This window comes from Amblyraja radiata, chromosome 14 (assembly GCF_010909765.2).
Source record: "Amblyraja radiata isolate CabotCenter1 chromosome 14, sAmbRad1.1.pri, whole genome shotgun sequence".
NCBI classification, from domain to species: domain Eukaryota; kingdom Metazoa; phylum Chordata; class Chondrichthyes; order Rajiformes; family Rajidae; genus Amblyraja; species Amblyraja radiata.
In genome coordinates this window covers 22,148,034-22,166,463 of record NC_045969.1, presented here as the reverse complement: position 1 = coordinate 22,166,463, position 18,430 = coordinate 22,148,034, and the positions used below count along the sequence as shown (strand labels likewise).

At 41.0% G+C, this 18,430-nt stretch overlaps 1 protein-coding gene and 1 long non-coding RNA gene across 2 annotated transcripts in view; one reads left to right on the top strand and one right to left on the bottom strand.

The window, feature by feature from the left end:
• Positions 1-1,392, bottom strand: part of arhgap6 (Rho GTPase activating protein 6) — a 487,133-nt gene extending 485,741 nt beyond the window's left edge. The window contains exon 1 of the mRNA XM_033032771.1: positions 805-1,392. Within this exon, the coding sequence (XP_032888662.1) occupies positions 805-1,368 (564 nt within the window). The 5' untranslated portion in view covers positions 1,369-1,392. The remainder of the gene's footprint in view (positions 1-804) is intronic.
• A 148-nt stretch (positions 1,393-1,540) lies between these two features.
• LOC116980494 lies at positions 1,541-5,104 on the top strand. Its single transcript, XR_004413983.1, has 2 exons — positions 1,541-1,944; positions 4,653-5,104. It is a non-coding gene; the product is annotated as an uncharacterized LOC116980494 (long non-coding RNA).
• The last annotated feature ends 13,326 nt before the right edge of the window (positions 5,105-18,430 follow it).

Genomic DNA, 18,430 nt, shown 5'->3' with positions numbered 1-18,430 from the left:
AATAATCTGTGTGTGTAGCACATATTCACTTTATTCTTCAATATGAATTAAATATAATTTCAAATATAAATAAAATATGCAATCGCTTATCCCCTGGGGCATTGCTATGTCAAAATAGGCTTCTAATTGTACTTTTCAGTCACCCTGATAAGCAATAGTCGGCAGTGCCTTTCATTATCATAAAGTACAATCAGATAAATCTGGGACATGAACTATTAGATAAAGTGTTGAAACTGTTACCATCAGTAGTGTGATAAAGTTGGTAAACCCACTGAGCACAAGCTATAGAAATGGCAGTCTTCTGACACATCTCAGGATAATGTCCGCTCCTGTCAATTTAATAGTCACAATCCCTTCATTTCAGATTTCCTGATGGTGGCATCACCATTTACAAATAAACAAAGCAGCAATTACAAATAGTTGATCAGAATAACACCCAACTCTAGTTTGGAGATGAACACGGATTAATATTTATTCTTTAAAGTGCAAAACTACTACCAAGTTCTTATTTGAAGGACTTGCACCTGCTCTACACTTTGGATTGAACGGCAACAGTTATTTTAGGAGTTGTAGTACAAGGACATTAGGATACTGTGCACCACTGTGTGGATTAACTCATCCTTAATATGAGGATTTTCCCGTCATTGGTTAAATGCTAAATGAAGTCAACAAGGATTTAAACTGACCACCCCTGCCCTCCCCATCTGTAGCAAGGCAATATGACTAATGATACAAACGTCAAATATCACACGTGCATTCTCTTTTAGGTACCAGGAAGGCTGTAGTTCAATTCTGAATTCCTACCTCTGACCTCCATACTATGTAGGACTGGCTGTTAGGCTGGTGTGGCTTCCTCTGCAGCCACTTTCTTGGAGAGAAGAGGGTGTTGGTGGCCAGGTGCTGACCCTGGTTCCTGGGGAGTAAGGAGAGGTCCCAGGCGGTGGTTCTTTTCACGCTCCCTCTTTGGTCGTAATCGATGCAGAAGGCGGAGAAGGATTTCTCCAGTGGGGTACGAGGGCTGGCGGCGCCACTACCCGCGGAGCATTGCCTGTTCCTCGGAGACCGGGTGCCAGCCAGGCTCTCGGCGGAGCTGAGGGGGGACGTGCTCGAGTATTTGGAGCGCAGGCTGGAAGTCCCTAAGACATCAAAGTCATCCTGCACCAGTTCGGCGTCGGTCGCGTAGCCTCGGATGATGGCCGAGTCTAAACTTCGAGTCTGGCGCAATTTCCTTTTGGATATTGTCTTGGCAGATGGCGAGGAGCAAAACAAAACGGTGTTCAACCATCCACCTCCTCCTCCTCCTCCTCCTCCTCCTCCTCCTCCACCGCTGCCGCTACCTCCACCTTGAAAGAGACCTTGCGTCGACATCTCTGGAGCGAGTTTGCGCTTCTCTCGGTGTGACTTACGCTGGTGTTTTCTCCTGTGAACGAGTGCTCAAGTTGGACGGAGAACGTGGTCCTTTGAAGTGGGACTCTGGTCCGGAGTCTTTGCGAGCTGCCGCACTCATCCTGGAAGGATATAAACCCTGGAGAAGCGGTGACTGTAATTGACACTGGCGAATGTGGGACTGGAACTGACAAGGGGAGGAGAGAGTCCGAGCCAGCGACACCAACTCGCATCTGCACCACTCGTACTAATACTTGGCAAACCCTTCACCTCCTTAACCCTCGCGGAGCTACACAGACGCCGTGTCAGAAAACATACCAACAATACATAAGACCAAAGCCAAGTGCTTGAAAATCAAATAAAACTGCTGGGGGCACTCGAGAGGTCAGCTCGTTTCCGCGGCGAGAGGAAACGGAGTCAGCCCTTCAAAAACGGCGAAGGAACCAAATGCAAAGAAGTTTATGTAACCTCTGTATGTATCATGAGCGTATTTGTCAGTACATTCCTTGTTGTGGAGTAGCCAAGGCAGCAGGCAAACGTTAGAATGATAACGAACAGGTAATCTAGTTTAAGCTGTTGATTGAGGACGTATTGGCTGGGTTATAAAGCTTTTAAAAATATATATAAACAGCGATTTAAAATCTTGCCCCGCAACAGTGCCAGACGAGGGTATCAGCTCGGACATCCGAGGGGGTGATATTTCCACCTCTGACTTAGATACAAGAGCCCGAGCACTGCGGGGTATCTGACACATGTCAGGATTGAATACTCGATCAGAACAGTTTTTTAAATACAGGAAAAAGGCAAACATGGACAAATAAACAAATGAAAGCGTGGACGCCAGAGTGGTGGAATTACAGAGGGGCGAAGATGCGCTTTAAGTAAATATGTCTGCTTGCTTTCGTCCGAGAATAACTATTCTTGAGACCAATAAGGAGGTCAGAACTGATTTTAAAAATATATATAGAAGATAGGAGAAGATCCCTTGGTGCATAAGTTAAATCCGAGATGAATCTTTGCAGATGTAGAAATATGGAGGGTGTTTTAAAAGAATCTTTCTCACCTGCTACTATGTTGAAAAATCAGTTTATTGTTATCTTGAAGCAACTTTGGAGATGCTTCAGGATAATCCTTTGGAGTCTCATAGAAGTGAGACTATTTTCTCCTCAATATGCTATTTTGTGACTCAATTGATATATATTAATTGAGCTAGAGATCTCTCAGTAATAATCAATTTTACTCACACTTTCTTACAACATATACTTAACTTTATTAACGCCTAAAAATCACACTGATTGTATATCCATGGCTCCTGTGTAGCAATTTGCCATAGATTTTAACCCATTCAATGTAATTATCTCCACTGAAGCACAAGACGAAGAACATCAAACTGGTCAATCATTTCTTCAGTAATATGGTAACATGTGTCCACGATAAAATAGCATGGGCCTACATGTGATCCATATACCTCCATTCCCTGCTTATGCATGTCCCTATCTAAAAGCCTTTCAAGTACTTTTAACATATCATACAAGAAGTGGCTGTTAAGAATGGTGTGTTTAGTTTAGTTTATTATGGTCATGTGTACCGAGGTACAGTGAAAAGTAAAAAGTAAAGATTATACATGATTATAATCAAGCCATCCACAGTGTGCAGGTAAAGGGCAAAAGGTACAGGATTAAATGTGAGATAAAATGTCTCCAATTAGTTAAATGGGAGCCAGGACTGCCTCAGGGTGAGATTGATCCTTGATTCTGCTGGTGGCCTTGCTGAGGAAACATGGTACAGATGGGATCAATGGAAGGGAGGTTGATTTGCATGATGGTGTGAGCTATGTTCACAATGTTCAACAATTTCTGTGGTCTTGGATAGATGACAAATTATCCTCCATGATAATTCTCAACACTGGTGCCCGCAAAGATGCGTTCTCAGCCCCCTACTATACTCCTAATACAATGGTGTCATCTGCAAACTTGTGAGATGGGTATTTGGCTGCACAGTGATGAGTGTATGAGTGTGTACCCCCTCAATCAAGTACACTCAGCTTTTCTCATGTTCTAGGGGGGCTTTGCATTTATGTCAGGATCCTGGCCAATAATAAATCTTAAAATGTTGAGGTTGGATCTCATGGTTGATATTGTTATTGAACGTCATGGGGAGAAGTTTATACTCTGTCTTATTGGATTAGTCTTTGTGTTCCACCGTGTTCTCATTATCAGCCGAAGTGTGAATGCTGCCTGGTTTTGATATGAGTGAAGTTGTAAATGTTTCTGACCAGAACCTATCTGGATTTAATAATGTTGGAACTTATGAGTGAAATTTTATATATGAATATTTTACATAGTGAAATTAATATACGAACAATTAATAAATGCATGTGAAATACAGTATATTATATAAGAGAATGTAGACTATTAATATGATAGATATGTTGCATTATTAAGAGGCTTTTGTGATCTCGGGATGCCCCTCAACCTTGGAGCCGCTTTTGAAATGTAATTGTTTAGCAAGTGCAATGTAACTAAGCTCATTCCTAAATTCAGGCTACTGGTGGCTCATTCCTAAATTCAGGCTACTGGTGGCTCATTCATTTTCCCACATCCAAAGTCCCATCCAAGTCTGTTTCAATAGGTGCTCACTCCACGCATGATAAAAAGGTTAATTCGTTGCTTCCCTGAATGAGGTGTCGTCATTGTTGCGACAGGTGCAAATAATAGTAAATTTACCAACAACAAAATTACAATTGGTATTCATCTTTTTTAGCTGTAAATAGAGAGATAAATGCCACCCAGGACACTAGGAAAACTCACGAGCTTTCCCTCGAGTAGCCTCATTGGATCTTTATCTTCTACATGAGGGGATAGATGAACCATTTATTAAGCACCTGATCCAAAGGCATAACTTCTGACAAGGCAGTGCTGCATCAGTGGTGTCTCTAATGTAAGTACAAACATTATTTATTTCCTTCCATGCCGTCCAATGCTCTATAAATAACAGATGATTCATTAAGTTTAGTTGTATTAACCAATGACATAAGTTACACAAGATTCATTTATTGGTGTTTTGCAATAAATATTTCAAAACAGAATTGGAAATTTGTATTTTACAGACGAGTCATCCCTGATGCCTAGTGAAGATTTATTAACCAATCTCTCAGTTAAACAAATAGAGTCACAGCCTATTCTTGTCTCTTGGTTTACTTTATATTTCTAACTCTGATAGTTCAACTGGCTTATAAATATTTCAAACTGTTTTATGACTTTCAGATACAGAAGCAAATTTGCTGCCACATGGTGACGACAAAATATTCAACTGGAAGCTTTAAAACAACAGAAAAAGCATAAAATGTATACAATTGTATGCAATATATTGTACTGCTGCAGACATTAATCTGCAGTACAATTAAGAATGAAATCCATAATGGGTCAAGCCCTAGTTAAAACGTTCGCTTCCTATGAGAGTACTACAGGAAGGAGAAAATTACTGATAAACAAAACTAACAAGCAGTTTGTTATCATTGCTCTAAAGCAGTGGAAAATGGAAACTAGTATGTCATTGTTTACATTTCAATGTTCATTTACTATATATCTATCAGTAATTTGACTTGCTTAAGTACCAAGCAATCCGTGAGAATGCATGTCTATGTTTTCATCAAAATTTGAATTATGTATCATAACTATTCGCGTCTGTTATAAATGTGAATAAATAGTGAAATAACGATTCTGCTTGTATTTATTGAATGAGTAACAACTTTAATGATTTGTAATGTCTGTACTATGGAAGCAGCCAAACTTATAACCATATAATCATATAACAATCACAGCACAGAAACAGGCCATCTCGGCCCTTCTAGTCCGTGCCAAACACGTATTCTCCCCTAGTCCCCTAGATGTGAATCTGTTTCAGGGGCTTCCCGGGATAAGTATAGTACATTGAACATATAGCACAGAAACAAGCACTTCGGTCCACATGTCTGTGCCAAACATGATGCTTAAGTAAACTGATCCCTTCTGTCCGCACATGCACCACATCATTTTATACCCTGCATATTCATGTGTCTAAAGCCTTCAGTCAAATAGTCAACCCCTTTGGTGACTGTTGAAAAACAAAGAAGGGTCACAGGATTTATTTTATCTCTGTTTTGCACGTGAAAAAGACGTTATGATTTAGATTACAGGTCCGCATCAGTACACTTATCATAGTATCACCCTGAATTTTAGTATTACTGTGTATTCCGAATCTGCTTATTCCTTTGTTTTTACTCTAACCTTTAGCATTGGCTGGAATCAGAAATGGCCACCGCTGTGATGTGATTGGATTTGTATGTTTTAATAAAGATGAAATACAAGAAAACCATTCCACTGGTGGGGGATTTGAGGCCAAAGGAGGGTGGCACACTAGTAGAACATATGCCTAATAGTTCCAGTGATTGGGTTCAATCCTGATATCTGGTACTATCTGGTGTTGTCTGTGTGGAGATCCTCTCTGTGACTGCGTGAGTTTCCATCAGTGCTCTGGTCAAACCCTGACATTCCAAAGACATGTGGATTAGTAGTTTAATTGGGCACTCTGATTTAGCCCTGTTTGGAGTGGTGGTGTCTGAGGGAGTTGCTGGTGAATGATGAGAGATGAATGTAGAATTATTCCCTATTCCCAAATCAGGCTGTGATGCAACCCAAAAGTATGTTTTCCTTGAGCCACCTGTTGAATTTCCTCGGTCTCCTCAGGAAGTTGAGGCATTGGTATGTTTTCTTGCATGTTGCATAACTGTTTTTTGGTCCAGAACTGATCCTTGGTAATATTAATGCCAAGAAACTTGAATTTCTCAACCAGTTCCTCTCCAGCACCATTGATGCTGATTGGGGCACGTATTCCATCATTTGGATTGGTGACATTCGGGGCAGGACCCTTCATCAGGCTAATTGTAGAAGTGGTGAAAAGGCTGAAAAAGCGATGTGGGCAGGGCAATGCCTGGCAATTTACAGGTGGATATAGATGATAGGAGTTTTGAGTGGCAGATTGGTGGAGAAAGGACAAAGATGAAAAGGCAAAAAGTGTAAGATAATGAGAGTTGAGGAATGAAACGTGAAGCCAGAGAAGGGATATAGGTGGAAGAGGACAGGGGAAGGGAAAATAGGGGCAGAATAATAGGTGTAAGGCTGGGTGAGGTACAGGGAAGAGAGAGGGGAAAAGGGGCTGTGGTGTAGATTGTTACTGAAAACTGGAGAATTAAATATTCATATTCATATTCATATTGTTGGGTTGTTAATAAGACAAGCAGGATATTTGTTTTTTACAATAACAAAACAAAGGACATTTAGGCAAAATGCCTGGATTTGAAAGGGTTAGAGGGATATTGATCAAATGCAAGCAAATGGGACCAGCACTGATCATATCTTGGTCGGCATCGATGTGTTGGGCCAACTGACTTGTTTTCAAAGGGCTTGCTGTACAATTCTATGACTGCAAGTCAAGTCAACTTTATTGTCCTCTGCACAAATAGTGAGATACTGGTACAATGAAAATATTGCTTGCATCAAGATCATGTGCAGAGATTCAGGCAACACACAAATCTAAACTATACACAAATAATCTACAAATTACATAAATGACATAAATTCTTCAAGACAATGCAAGGAAAAGACTGCAAAATAAAACAAAACATTGCCAAATAGAATTAGTAAACAAGACCATGGTAAAACAAGAGGTGGTCTGTAGTGTTCTACTTCCAAGGCCTGATTAGTGTTGTTCAGGTTGGTTCAAGAATCTGATGTTTAGAAACATAGAAAATAAGTGCAGGAGGAGGCCATTTGGCCCTTTGAGCCAGCACCGCCATTCATTGTGATCATGGCTGATCATCCACAATCAGTAACCCGTGCCTGCCTTCTCCCCATATCCCTTGATTCCGCTAGCCCCCTAGAGCTCTATCTGACTCTCTTTTAAATTCATCCAGTGACTTGGCCTCCACTGCCGAATTGATTCTTGGACTGGCAGCTCAGTCACTGAGACCACTCGCAGACACACTCACACTCTCACACACCCACACACACTCACAAACACACTCATACACACTCATACACACATACACACTGACACACACTGACACACACATACACTCACACACACACACTCACAAACACACACATACACACACACACACACACTCACACACACACACACAAACATATACACACACACTCGACTCACACACCATATATATGGCAGTAAACTTTCTTGAATACTCACACGGCTGAGCGCAGCCTCTCCAGTTTGGGGCTTCCGCAGTCAGTGGAACTTCCGCAATCAGCGTGACCTCTGCACTTACAGGAAATTACGCAATCAGCGTGACCTCTTCACTCACCGGAAATTGCGCAATCAGCGCTACCTGTCTACTAAGCGGAAGTCACGAAATGAGTGGGACTTTTGAACCAAACACAGTCGGACCTAATAAAGTATTTATTCCTTCCAAACATAGTCGGACCTAATAAAGCATTGCAGTTTCAAGCACAGGCAGGGCAGCAGGCCAAACAACTCATGGCATTGTCATTAAGGGCTAACAAATAATTTATTGCAAGTGCATTGCAGACTCGCAGTTCAGTTGAATCACAGCTTAGAATGAGAGTCGTGGCCTCTCCCTCGCGATCTTGCAGAGTGACTGAGTCACGTCCAGGCATCTCATGTCCAGGCATCCGGGGTTTTATAGTCCTGTACTCACTTTCCACCCCACCAGCCGTCACATACAACAAATAATCCTCTGACATTTTCGCCACCTCCAACGTGATCCCGCCACTTGTCACATCTTCCCATCTCCTCCCCTGTCTGCTTTCTGCAGAGACCGCTCCCTCCATAACTCCCTGGTCAATTCATCCCTTTCACCCGAACCACCCCCTCTCCGGGCACTTTCCCTTGCAACCGCAAGCAATGCTACACTTGTCGCTTTACCTCCCTCCTTGACTCCATTCAAGGACCCAAGCAGTCTTTCCCGGTGCGGCAGAGGTTCACCTGCACCTCCTCCAACCTCATCTATTGCATCCGCTGCTCTAGATATCAGCTGCTCTACATCGGTTGACCAAGCGTAGGCTTGGCGATCGCTTTGCCGAAGACCTCTGCTCAGTTTGCACCCCAGCGGTATGAACATTGACCTCTAATATCAGGTAGTCCTTAATGTCTCCTCCCCTCCTCAGCTCTCCCTCAGCCCTCTGGCTCCATCTCTTCCTTTCTTCCTCCCAACCCCCCCCCCCCCCCCCACCCTCACGTCAGTCTGAAGAAGGGTTTCGACACGAAACGCTGCCTATTTCCTTCGCTCCGTAGATGCTGCCTCACCCGCTGAGTTTCTCCAGCATTTTTGTCTCCCTTCGATTTTCCAACATCTGCAGTTCCTTCGTAACCACCTATTTTCCTGTTACTTATTCTCTTTCACCTGCCCATCATCTCCAGCGTAATTCATCTTCCATTCACCTCCAATCGGAGTCACTTACAGTAGTTTATTAACTCACCAACCAGTACACCTTTGGGATGTTGAGGAAAATCAGAACACTTGGACTCACATGTTAACTTCACACAGACAACCCACTGTAGTTCAGAAAGGAACCCAAGAAGTTGGGCATGTAAGATAGTTGCACTACCTGCTGTGCCACAGTGCCATCCACACATGACACTAATCTCACATCAGCATGACCGGCAAATGTTCCTTAAAGTGATATGGAAAGACATAACTGTATCATCAGTACAGGAGACAATCGAGAAAGAAAACAGAAACATAGAAACATAGAAAATAAGTGCAGGAAGAGGCCATTCGGCCCTTCGAGCCTGAACTGCCATTCATTGTGATCATGGCTGATCGTCCCCTATCAATAACCCGTGCCTGCCTTCTCCCCATATCCCTTGACTCCACTAGCCCCTAGAGCTCTATCTAACTCTCTCTTAAATCCATCCAGTGACTTGGCCGCCACTGCCCTTTGTGGCAGGGAATTCCATAAATTCACAACTCTTTTAGTGAAAAAGTTTTTTCTCACCTCAGTCTTAAATGACAGCCCCTTTATTCTAAGACTGTGGCCCCTGGTTCTGGACTCGCCCAACATTGGGAACATTTTTCCTGCATCTAGCTTGTCCAGTCCTTTTATAATTTTATATGTTTCTATAAGATCCCCCCTCATAATTCTAAACTCCAGTGAATACAAGCTTAGTCTTTTCAATCTTTCCTCATGTGACAGTCCCGCCATCCAAGGGATCAATCTCGTGAACCTACGCTGCACTGCCTCAATCACAAGGATGTCCTTCCTCAAATTAGGAGACCAAAACTGTACACAATACTCCAGATGTGGTCTCACCAGAGCCCTATACAACTGAAAACATGGCATATGACAGCTAAAACCAATAGTTTTTCAACAGGATCTCACATTCAAAAACAAATCTAGGTGTTTACGCTGCTTTTTAGAGCAGAATAAAACAATGCTTGAACAATGTGCCTCTCAAGTGCCCAATGAAACACCCTGATCAATTAACAAACTGCTAGCTGGCTAAATAAGCTGGACTCATGCATCATTGCAATGGACAATAAATATCAGCCTTGTCAGCAATGTCAAAATCCATATAAAAAATAAGAAAGACTGAAATTAAGGACAGACATATTTCAAAACCAGACTAATTTCAAGCGATGCATTGAAAAATTAATAAACTGTCAGGGAGATGTCATATTTCATGGCAGAAAGATTTCATCCGACTGGGGGAGTTTTACAACTTCGAAGGTCTAGGCACTGGATGAACTGTTTCCAGGTTTACTGTCCAGGTCTTGGTTGAAATTAGAATGCCTTGACTTTCAACTAGGTTTAGCACTTAATTTAAACTGTTCTATTTTTTTGAGCAATAAAAGAATTCAGCAAGAATGCCAAACACTGATAATAGTTCCTTTCATCTCCCCTCCCACTAAATTCTGATCTTTGATGTCTTATACTTTGGAATTCCTTCCTAACTTCCGTCCTATGCTTCACCTACTTTACGACTCTGCTTAAACTCATCTCTCCGACTGTGTTTTTGATGTAATGCTTCATTCTGGCTGTATTATTTGATTGTGTTGCAAGCAAATGCATTATGATATATCTGTGTTAGGTATAATGTAGAAATGCAAACTTGTTAAATATTCAATATTTCTCATAGGCACACACATTGTAGCCCAAATTTTTAATTCAAACCAGCAGGAATGGAATGATGAGATATAAGGAATTGCAGATGCTGGAGTCTTGAGCATAACATAGAAACATAGAAACATAGAAATTAGGTGCAGGAGTAGGCCATTCGGCCCTTCGAGCCTGCACCGCCATTCAATATGATCATGGCTGATCATCCAACTCAGTATCCCGTACCTGCCTTCTCTCCATACCCTCTGATCCCCTTAGCCACAAGGGCCACATCTAACTCCCTCTTAAATATAGCCAATGAACTGGCCTCGACTACCCTCTGTGGCAGGGAGTTCCAGAGATTCACCACTCTCTGTGTGAAAAAAGTTCTTCTCATCTCGGTTTTAAAGGATTTCCCCCTTATCCTTAAGCTGTGACCCCTTGTCCTGGACTTCCCCAACATCGGGAGCAATCTTCCTGCATCTAGCCTGTCCAACCCCTTAAGAATTTTGTAAGTTTGAATAACAGAAAGCACTGGAGGAGCTCAGCCGGTCAGGCAGCAATGGCGGAGCGGTATGAACAGGAGAAGTTTCGGGTTACATAGGAACATAGAAACATAGGTGCAGGAGTAAGCCATTTGGCCCTTCGAGCCAGCACGGCCATTCAATATGATTGAATTGAATTGAATTGAATTGAATTGAATTTGAATTGATTTTTATTAGGGACAGTGCATATTAATAAACATTTGCATGTAATATGCAAGATTGTAGCCAGTAGCTAATTTCCATCTTTAGTCCCACACAAGGTAAACACATCCCAAACAAGGTAAAAACAAAAGACAAAAACAAAAACAAAACAAACAATATGGTTTAGCCTGCAGTCATAACATAGAATAAATAACAAATACTCAACACAGTTTAAAGTCCCAAAGTCATTGTCCATTCCCTCCTTGCTTTCCCTCTGCGCTGAGGCAATCCAAGCCTCCGATTATCCAGAATCAGTAGAAAGAATAGAAAGAAATGTTTAAGAATGAACTGCAGATGCTGGAAAAATCGAAGGTAGACAAAAATGCTGGAGAAACTCAGCGGGTGAGAGAGCCTCTATGGAGAATGTTCCTCAATAGAAAGAATGTTGTTCCTCAAATCAGTGTAAAAATGAAAGAGAAGAAGTATAACATAGCAAAGATGAGCGGGAAGCCAGAGGATTAGGAAACTTTTAAAGAGCAACAGAAGATAACTAAAAATGCAATACGGGAAGAAAATATGAGGTATGAAGGTAAGCTAGTCAAGAATATAAAGGAGGATAGTAAAAGCTTCTTTAGATATGTGAAGGGAAAAATTAGTTCAGACAAATGTGGGTCCCTTGAAGACAGAAACAGGTGAATTTATTATGGGGAACAAGGAAATGACAGACGAGTTGAACAGGTACTTTGGATCTGTCTTCACCGAAGAAGACACAAACAATCTCCCAGATGTACTAGTGGCCAGAGGACCTAGGGTGACGGAGGAACTGAGGGAAATTCACATTAGGCAGGAAATGGTGTTGGGTAGACTGGTGGGACTGAAGGTTGATAAATCCCCAGGGCCTGATGGTCTGCATCCCAGGGTACTTAAGGAAGTGACTCTAGAAATCGTGGACGCATTGATGATCATTTTCCAATGTTCTATAGATTCAGGATCAGTTCCTGTGGATTGGAGGGTAGCTAACGTTATCCCACTTTTTAAGAAAGGCGGAAGAGAGAAAACAGGGAATTATAGACCAGTTAGCCTGACATTGGTGGTGGGGAAGATGCTGGAGTCAATTATAAAAGATGAAATAGCGGCAAATCAGCATGGATTTACGAAGGGGAAATCATGCTTGACTAATCTTCTGGAATTTTTTGAGGATGTAACCAGGAAAATGGACAAGGGAGAGCCAGTGGATGTAGTGTACCTGGACTTTCAGGAAACATTTGATAAGGTTCTACATAGGAGATTAGTGGGCAAAATCAGAGCACATGGTATTGGGGGTAGGGTACTGACATGGATAGAAAATTGGTTGGCAGACAGGAAACAAAGAGTAGGGATTAACGGGTCCCTTTCAGAATGGCAGGCAGTGACTAGTGGGGTATCACAAGGCTCGGTGCTGGACCGCAGCAATTTACAATATATATTAATGATTTAATGAAGGAATTAAAAATAACATTAGCAAATTTTCAGATGACACAAAGCTGCGTGGCAGTGTGAACTGTGAGGATGCTATGAGGATGCAAGGTGACTTGGACAGGTTGGGTGAGTGGGCAGATGCATGGCAGATGCAGTTTAATGTGGATAAATGAGAGGTTATCCACTTTGGTGGCAAAAACAGGAAGGCAGATTATTATCTGAAAGGTGTCAAGTTGGGAAAAGGGGAAGTACAACGAGATCTCGGGGGTCCTTGTTCATCAGTCACTGAAAGTAAACATGCAGGTACAGCAGGCATTGAAGAAAGTAGATGGCATGTTGGCCTTCATAATAAGAGGAGTTGAGTATAGGAGCAAAGGGTCTGCAGTTTACAGGACCCTAGTGAGACCACACCTGGAGTATTATGTGCAGTTTTGGTCTCCAAATTTGAGGAAGGACATTCTTGCTATTGAGGAGATGCAGCATAGGTTCACACAGTTAATTCCCGGGATTGCGGGACTGTCATATGCTGCGAGAATGGAGAGGCTGGGCTTGTATACTCTGGAATTTAGAAGGATGAGAGAGGATCTTATTAAAACATATAAGATTATTAAGGGATTGGACACGTTAGAGGCAGGAAACATGTTCCCGGGAACCCAGAACCAGGGGTCACAGTTTAAGAATTAGGGGTGGGCCATTTAGAACGGAGATGAGGAAAAACCTTTTCACCCAGAGAGTTGTGAATCTGTGGAATTCCCTGCCTCAGAAGGCAGTGGAGGCCAATTCTCTGGATGCTTTCAAGAGGGAGTTAGATAGAGCTCTTAAAGATAGCAGTGTCAGTGGATATGGCGAGAAGGCAGGAACAGGGTACTGATTGTGGATGATCAGCCATGATCATGTTGAATGGCGGTGCTGGCTCGAAGGGCCGAATGGCCTACTCTTGCATGTATTGTCTATTGAATGGATTGGCTCCCTTCCGATCTTCACCGCTGTTTGTGGAATATTGCAGTATGCAAATCGGCTATCTTTCTAGCAATATATATTTGTGGCCAGAAGTACCTAATTGACTCTGGAATGCTTCAGGATATACTGAGGTTGTGCATGGAACTACACAAATGCATATACCTTTTCTCACTGAGAAATAAATATACTTTATAAGAAGTCGATACAAATTATACATTGAAGGTGCAATATTTCAAATATAAAATAATTATATAAAATAACTGTAGTTAGAAGATTAAAGCAAAACATATACGCTAAAATAAGGCTGTAGAGCCTCATTTAGCTTAGATAAGTTCCACTTTAATCATCTAGCCATCTTATTCTTTGATTACAAGGATAGACGGAGTGTTCCATTTTTGCCTCAGAAATGGAACACTTTAGCTGCAGTCCTTTCTGCGTTTGTTTCTGAGTTACTGCTAACTGATTAAGTAGGCTGCATTACAAAATAACTAGATATTTTTATCTTTAACTCACAAATCCTGATCCAAGCATAACATTTGTTAGGGAGCCAATTGGGGTTGTCAGGATTCAGCTGTACAGAGAGGATTTATGTTTTTCCTTTGCTATAAAAAATAATTGTTTAAACATTTTTTTAAAGTGTTGCACTCTTCATTGTCAGCATCTTCTGTAATATTCAATGCCACAACCTTTTTAGGAAAAAGTAAGTGAATTAAACATTTTTCTTTCTGAGGAAAGTACCTCCCTATCCTGAATGGAATTGTATTTAAATGGTATGGTGTGCAGAAAATGTTTTTGTCAAGTCTTTCTCAAGATACAGCATGAGCACATGTTCAAGGCCAACACATAGGCCTAGTTGGCCTACACCTAGTTTTCCTGAACATGGAATACACTGGTGGATGTTTTTCTTTAACTGTTCTAATTGACCAATACAAAAGTTCCTACAAACTGCTGCACAACTACTGTAAAGAGATCTTCCCCTATTTAAATTTTCCTCAACACCAATCTCTGTTCTACATTGAATAGAAAATGTTAGATCTAATCTTTGAATAGTTATAAAAAAATTATAACCAAATCTACCAAAATAATATTTGACAACTATAGTTTTCTACATTCACTGGTAATCAAGGTTAGGGTCAAAACACAAATCCCACAAACAAATGGCTTCACATAGGAGATTTTGTATAGAATCATGCTGTAACGTAATTAGAAGTCATCTCCCTCCTTATTCAGAGTGTAGTCGTAAATTATTCTAAACCGCAACATAGATACAGACCTTTGCCAAGCATTCCTATACAACCAGAAAGGGTCATACAACTGTACTGTCGACCTCCTTCCAGCCAAAATGACAACATCTTTATAACATGTCAGTTCTCCAAAGTTGCTTGCTGACTCTATGTTGAGTGAATGCTTATCTCCCCCACTTGCTGACTATGTCAGTTCATCCTACTCCTTGATTGTACTCCCACCAGTCAGTGTCAGAGCTGAAGCAATTCTCCTCCCAGTTGTAGCTCTTTCATGGACAGCAAGCAATTCCGATGTTTCTTTTTTGGCTCCATTCACATTGCTCCTCATAGCTCAAAACAGATATGAAATTCATAAACCCACTGTTGTTAGATTAGCTCCAGTGCCAGTTAAGTATTATGCTATCCTTGTGAAAATAAGCAGCTTCTCCATTAGTCAGCTTTTAATTTGGATTCCAGGAATCCAGCATTCAAAATCTATTTATTCCACCAAGAAGACAAATAAATAAATGGATAAAATATGACACATCTCTTAATCTATAAAGCACAGTTTTTGTGCAAAATCCTGATATTTTGAAATGTAATGCACTTTAGACACATTTCATATTCATACAAACCTGAGACCATTCATGGAATAGATGTTGTAAGCATATTCAGCAATTTTACAAAATTGATTTTCCCTATCAAACATCTCCCACACCCATGATCCTTCACAAACCTGTCATGCCATTTAACATGTGTAAGATTCTGGTTTAAACCAAAGATAGACACAAAAGGCTGGAGTAACTCAGCAGGGTAGGCAGCATCTTTGGAGAGAAGGAATGGGTGTCGTTTTGGGTCAAGACGCTTCATCAGACTGATTTGGGATAAGAGAAACGAGAGATATAGACGGTGATGTGGAGAGATAAAGAACAATGAATGAAAGATATGCAAAAAAGTAATGACGAAATAGGAAACATGCCATTGTAGGCTGTTTGTAAGGTGAATATGAGAAGCTAGTGCGCCTTGGGTGGGGGAGGGTTAGAGAGAGAGGGAATGCCAGGGCTACCTGAAGTGAGAGAAATCAATATTCATACCACTGGGCTGCAAGTGTACAACTGTATCAAAACCCCCCTATTCTTAAACTCCAATACCTTTGCAATTAGATCATGTTATAATAGCAGAATTAGGCCATTCGGCAGTCCACACCAAGTCCACAGCGCACAGCGATCCCTGCACACTACACAATAAGGAGAATTTACAATTGTGTACCGAAGCCAAATAACCTACAAACCTGTACATCTTTGGAGTGAGGGTGGAAACCGGAGCTCCTGGACAAAACCCACACGATCACGGGGAGAACGTACAAACTCCGTACAGATGGCACCTGTCATCAAGATTGAACCCGGGACTCTGCTGTAAGACAGCAACTCTACTTCTGAGCCATCATGCAGCAGTCAAATGCTTTGGATAATAGATTAGAGCATTTCTTGCAAACAAGTGTGTTCCACGTTAAAAGGGCAATTTGCTATCCCAGCACAGTAGTCAATCTCTCATATTTTTCCTTCCATTTTTGTCTTTTATGATCTATCTTAAATATATTGTAATTCCTTCCTTTAGATGGTTCTACTTGTCATAAAATATGTTTAGGAGGAATTGATCATAACTTAGAAAAAATGTTGATAAGCATTAGAGTTTATATTTCAAACTCAAAAATTTAATATGTTATGGCTCCTAATATAGAACCAAGTTCAAATGGAGCAGAGTCCTAGATGCATGGGTGCATATAAAGAGTAAGTGCTCAACAAGAGCACAGATCTCAGGTCAAAATTAGGCCAGTACATGGTGCACTGAGTCCAATCTCATGGGATTTTGAAAACTGACCCCTAAACCTCAGTGCAGCGCAGAAATATATTGCAGGAAAAATAACCAAATGAATATGAATGTGGGAAAATATATTTAAACTCAACTCAATTCAATTCCAAAACTAGAAAGGAACGTAAATTTGTCAGATCATACAAGTCCATGGTCCAATGATAGTGGGCACTGTAATTAATCAAACTAATCTAAACTTTACACAGTGAGATAATGTGAGAATAACTTTAGTGGTGAAAAACTTTGAAAACCACAGATGCAAATAAATCTTTTCTGCTGCCCTTACCATATTTATCTTAAGTTTATTACATGTAGAATTCTTTTTTGCCTTTTGCAAAAAAAAACTATATTCTGTTTGTGTTTCAGAACACAAACACTATTCATTTTTACAAAGAAATAGTTTATCTTTATTTTTGTTAGAAATATTAATGTTTATTCATAACCCACTCCAATCCAGGTTCACTCTTGATCAGTCATAGTAGAGATTAAAGAAGAGTGCCCTTTATGTGCTTCACTGACCCACACACTAGGGGACCATGGGAAACTAGAGTTAGAAGTGTTTCCAGAAGATGGTAATATGGACAACACAGCACAGTTTTCAAAATGTTCTGTCCTTTAGTATATTAATTGTGCTTCTTTGTTAATTTTGATGATTTAGATATTTGCCATTGCCTGGTATTTTCAGTGAAAATGCAAAGATAATAATCAAAGGAGTGTCAGAAACCAATAGCGACTTTTTAACTGAAGCATCTGCATACTAGGACTATCACAAATATAGTCTGGAAGGATATTCAGCTCATACCTCTTCAACCAATGTGAAACGTACCTGCCACAAATCTAAGTTCCTATCATCCATAATGTGAACAAAAATTGATTTTACTTTTGAAGAAGGGTCTGAAGAAGGGTCTCGACCCGAAACGCCACCTATTCCTACGTTCCATAGATGCTGCCTCACCCGCTGAGTTTCCCCAGCACTTTTGTCCACCTTACTTTTAAAAGAGGTAGCTCTCTTCTATAGATTATGTGGAAAGTAACTAAACAATATATAATAGACAAAGTCAATGGGTGTGTGATCTCAATAATCATATTTTCACTGAATATGCAGGTGAACTTTATGTATGTTTCTAAAGGGGGATAGTTTAAAGAAGATATATGGGGCAAGTTCCTGGAAAGCACTGCAGCGGGTGGTGGTTGAAAGATATATTAGCAGCATTTAACAGACTTTTGGAAAGGCATATGGATATATGGAAAGATATGGATTAAGTGCACGTAGATAAGTGATGGTCTTGGCATCATGTTTGGTGCAAATTGTGGGTCCAAGGGCCTGTTCTTGTGCTGTACTGTTTCTATGTTGCACTCCCTCTTTCTAGTTTAAAACTCCACAATTGAATAAACGATGAACAGCCGATGAGCATTGCCACATGCAGAAAACATTTTGCTCCCAAGCAGAGGACATACTATCATAATCCCCATGCTTGAGTTCAATTCTGACATCTAGTCTGTGTATAGTCTGCATGTTCTCCATGTGACCATACAAGCTATACTGGGATGCTACAGTTTCATCGTACATTAGAAAGACCAAAGGTTGGCTAGTTGTTCAGTCTGGAAATTACCACATGGGATTTGATATGCGGCTGAGAGAAAATGGGACAGATGGGAATGCTTTTGGAGCTGACATAGACTCGAAGGGTTGAAGGGTCGAAGGGCCGTCTTCAGTGTCATGAGAAAT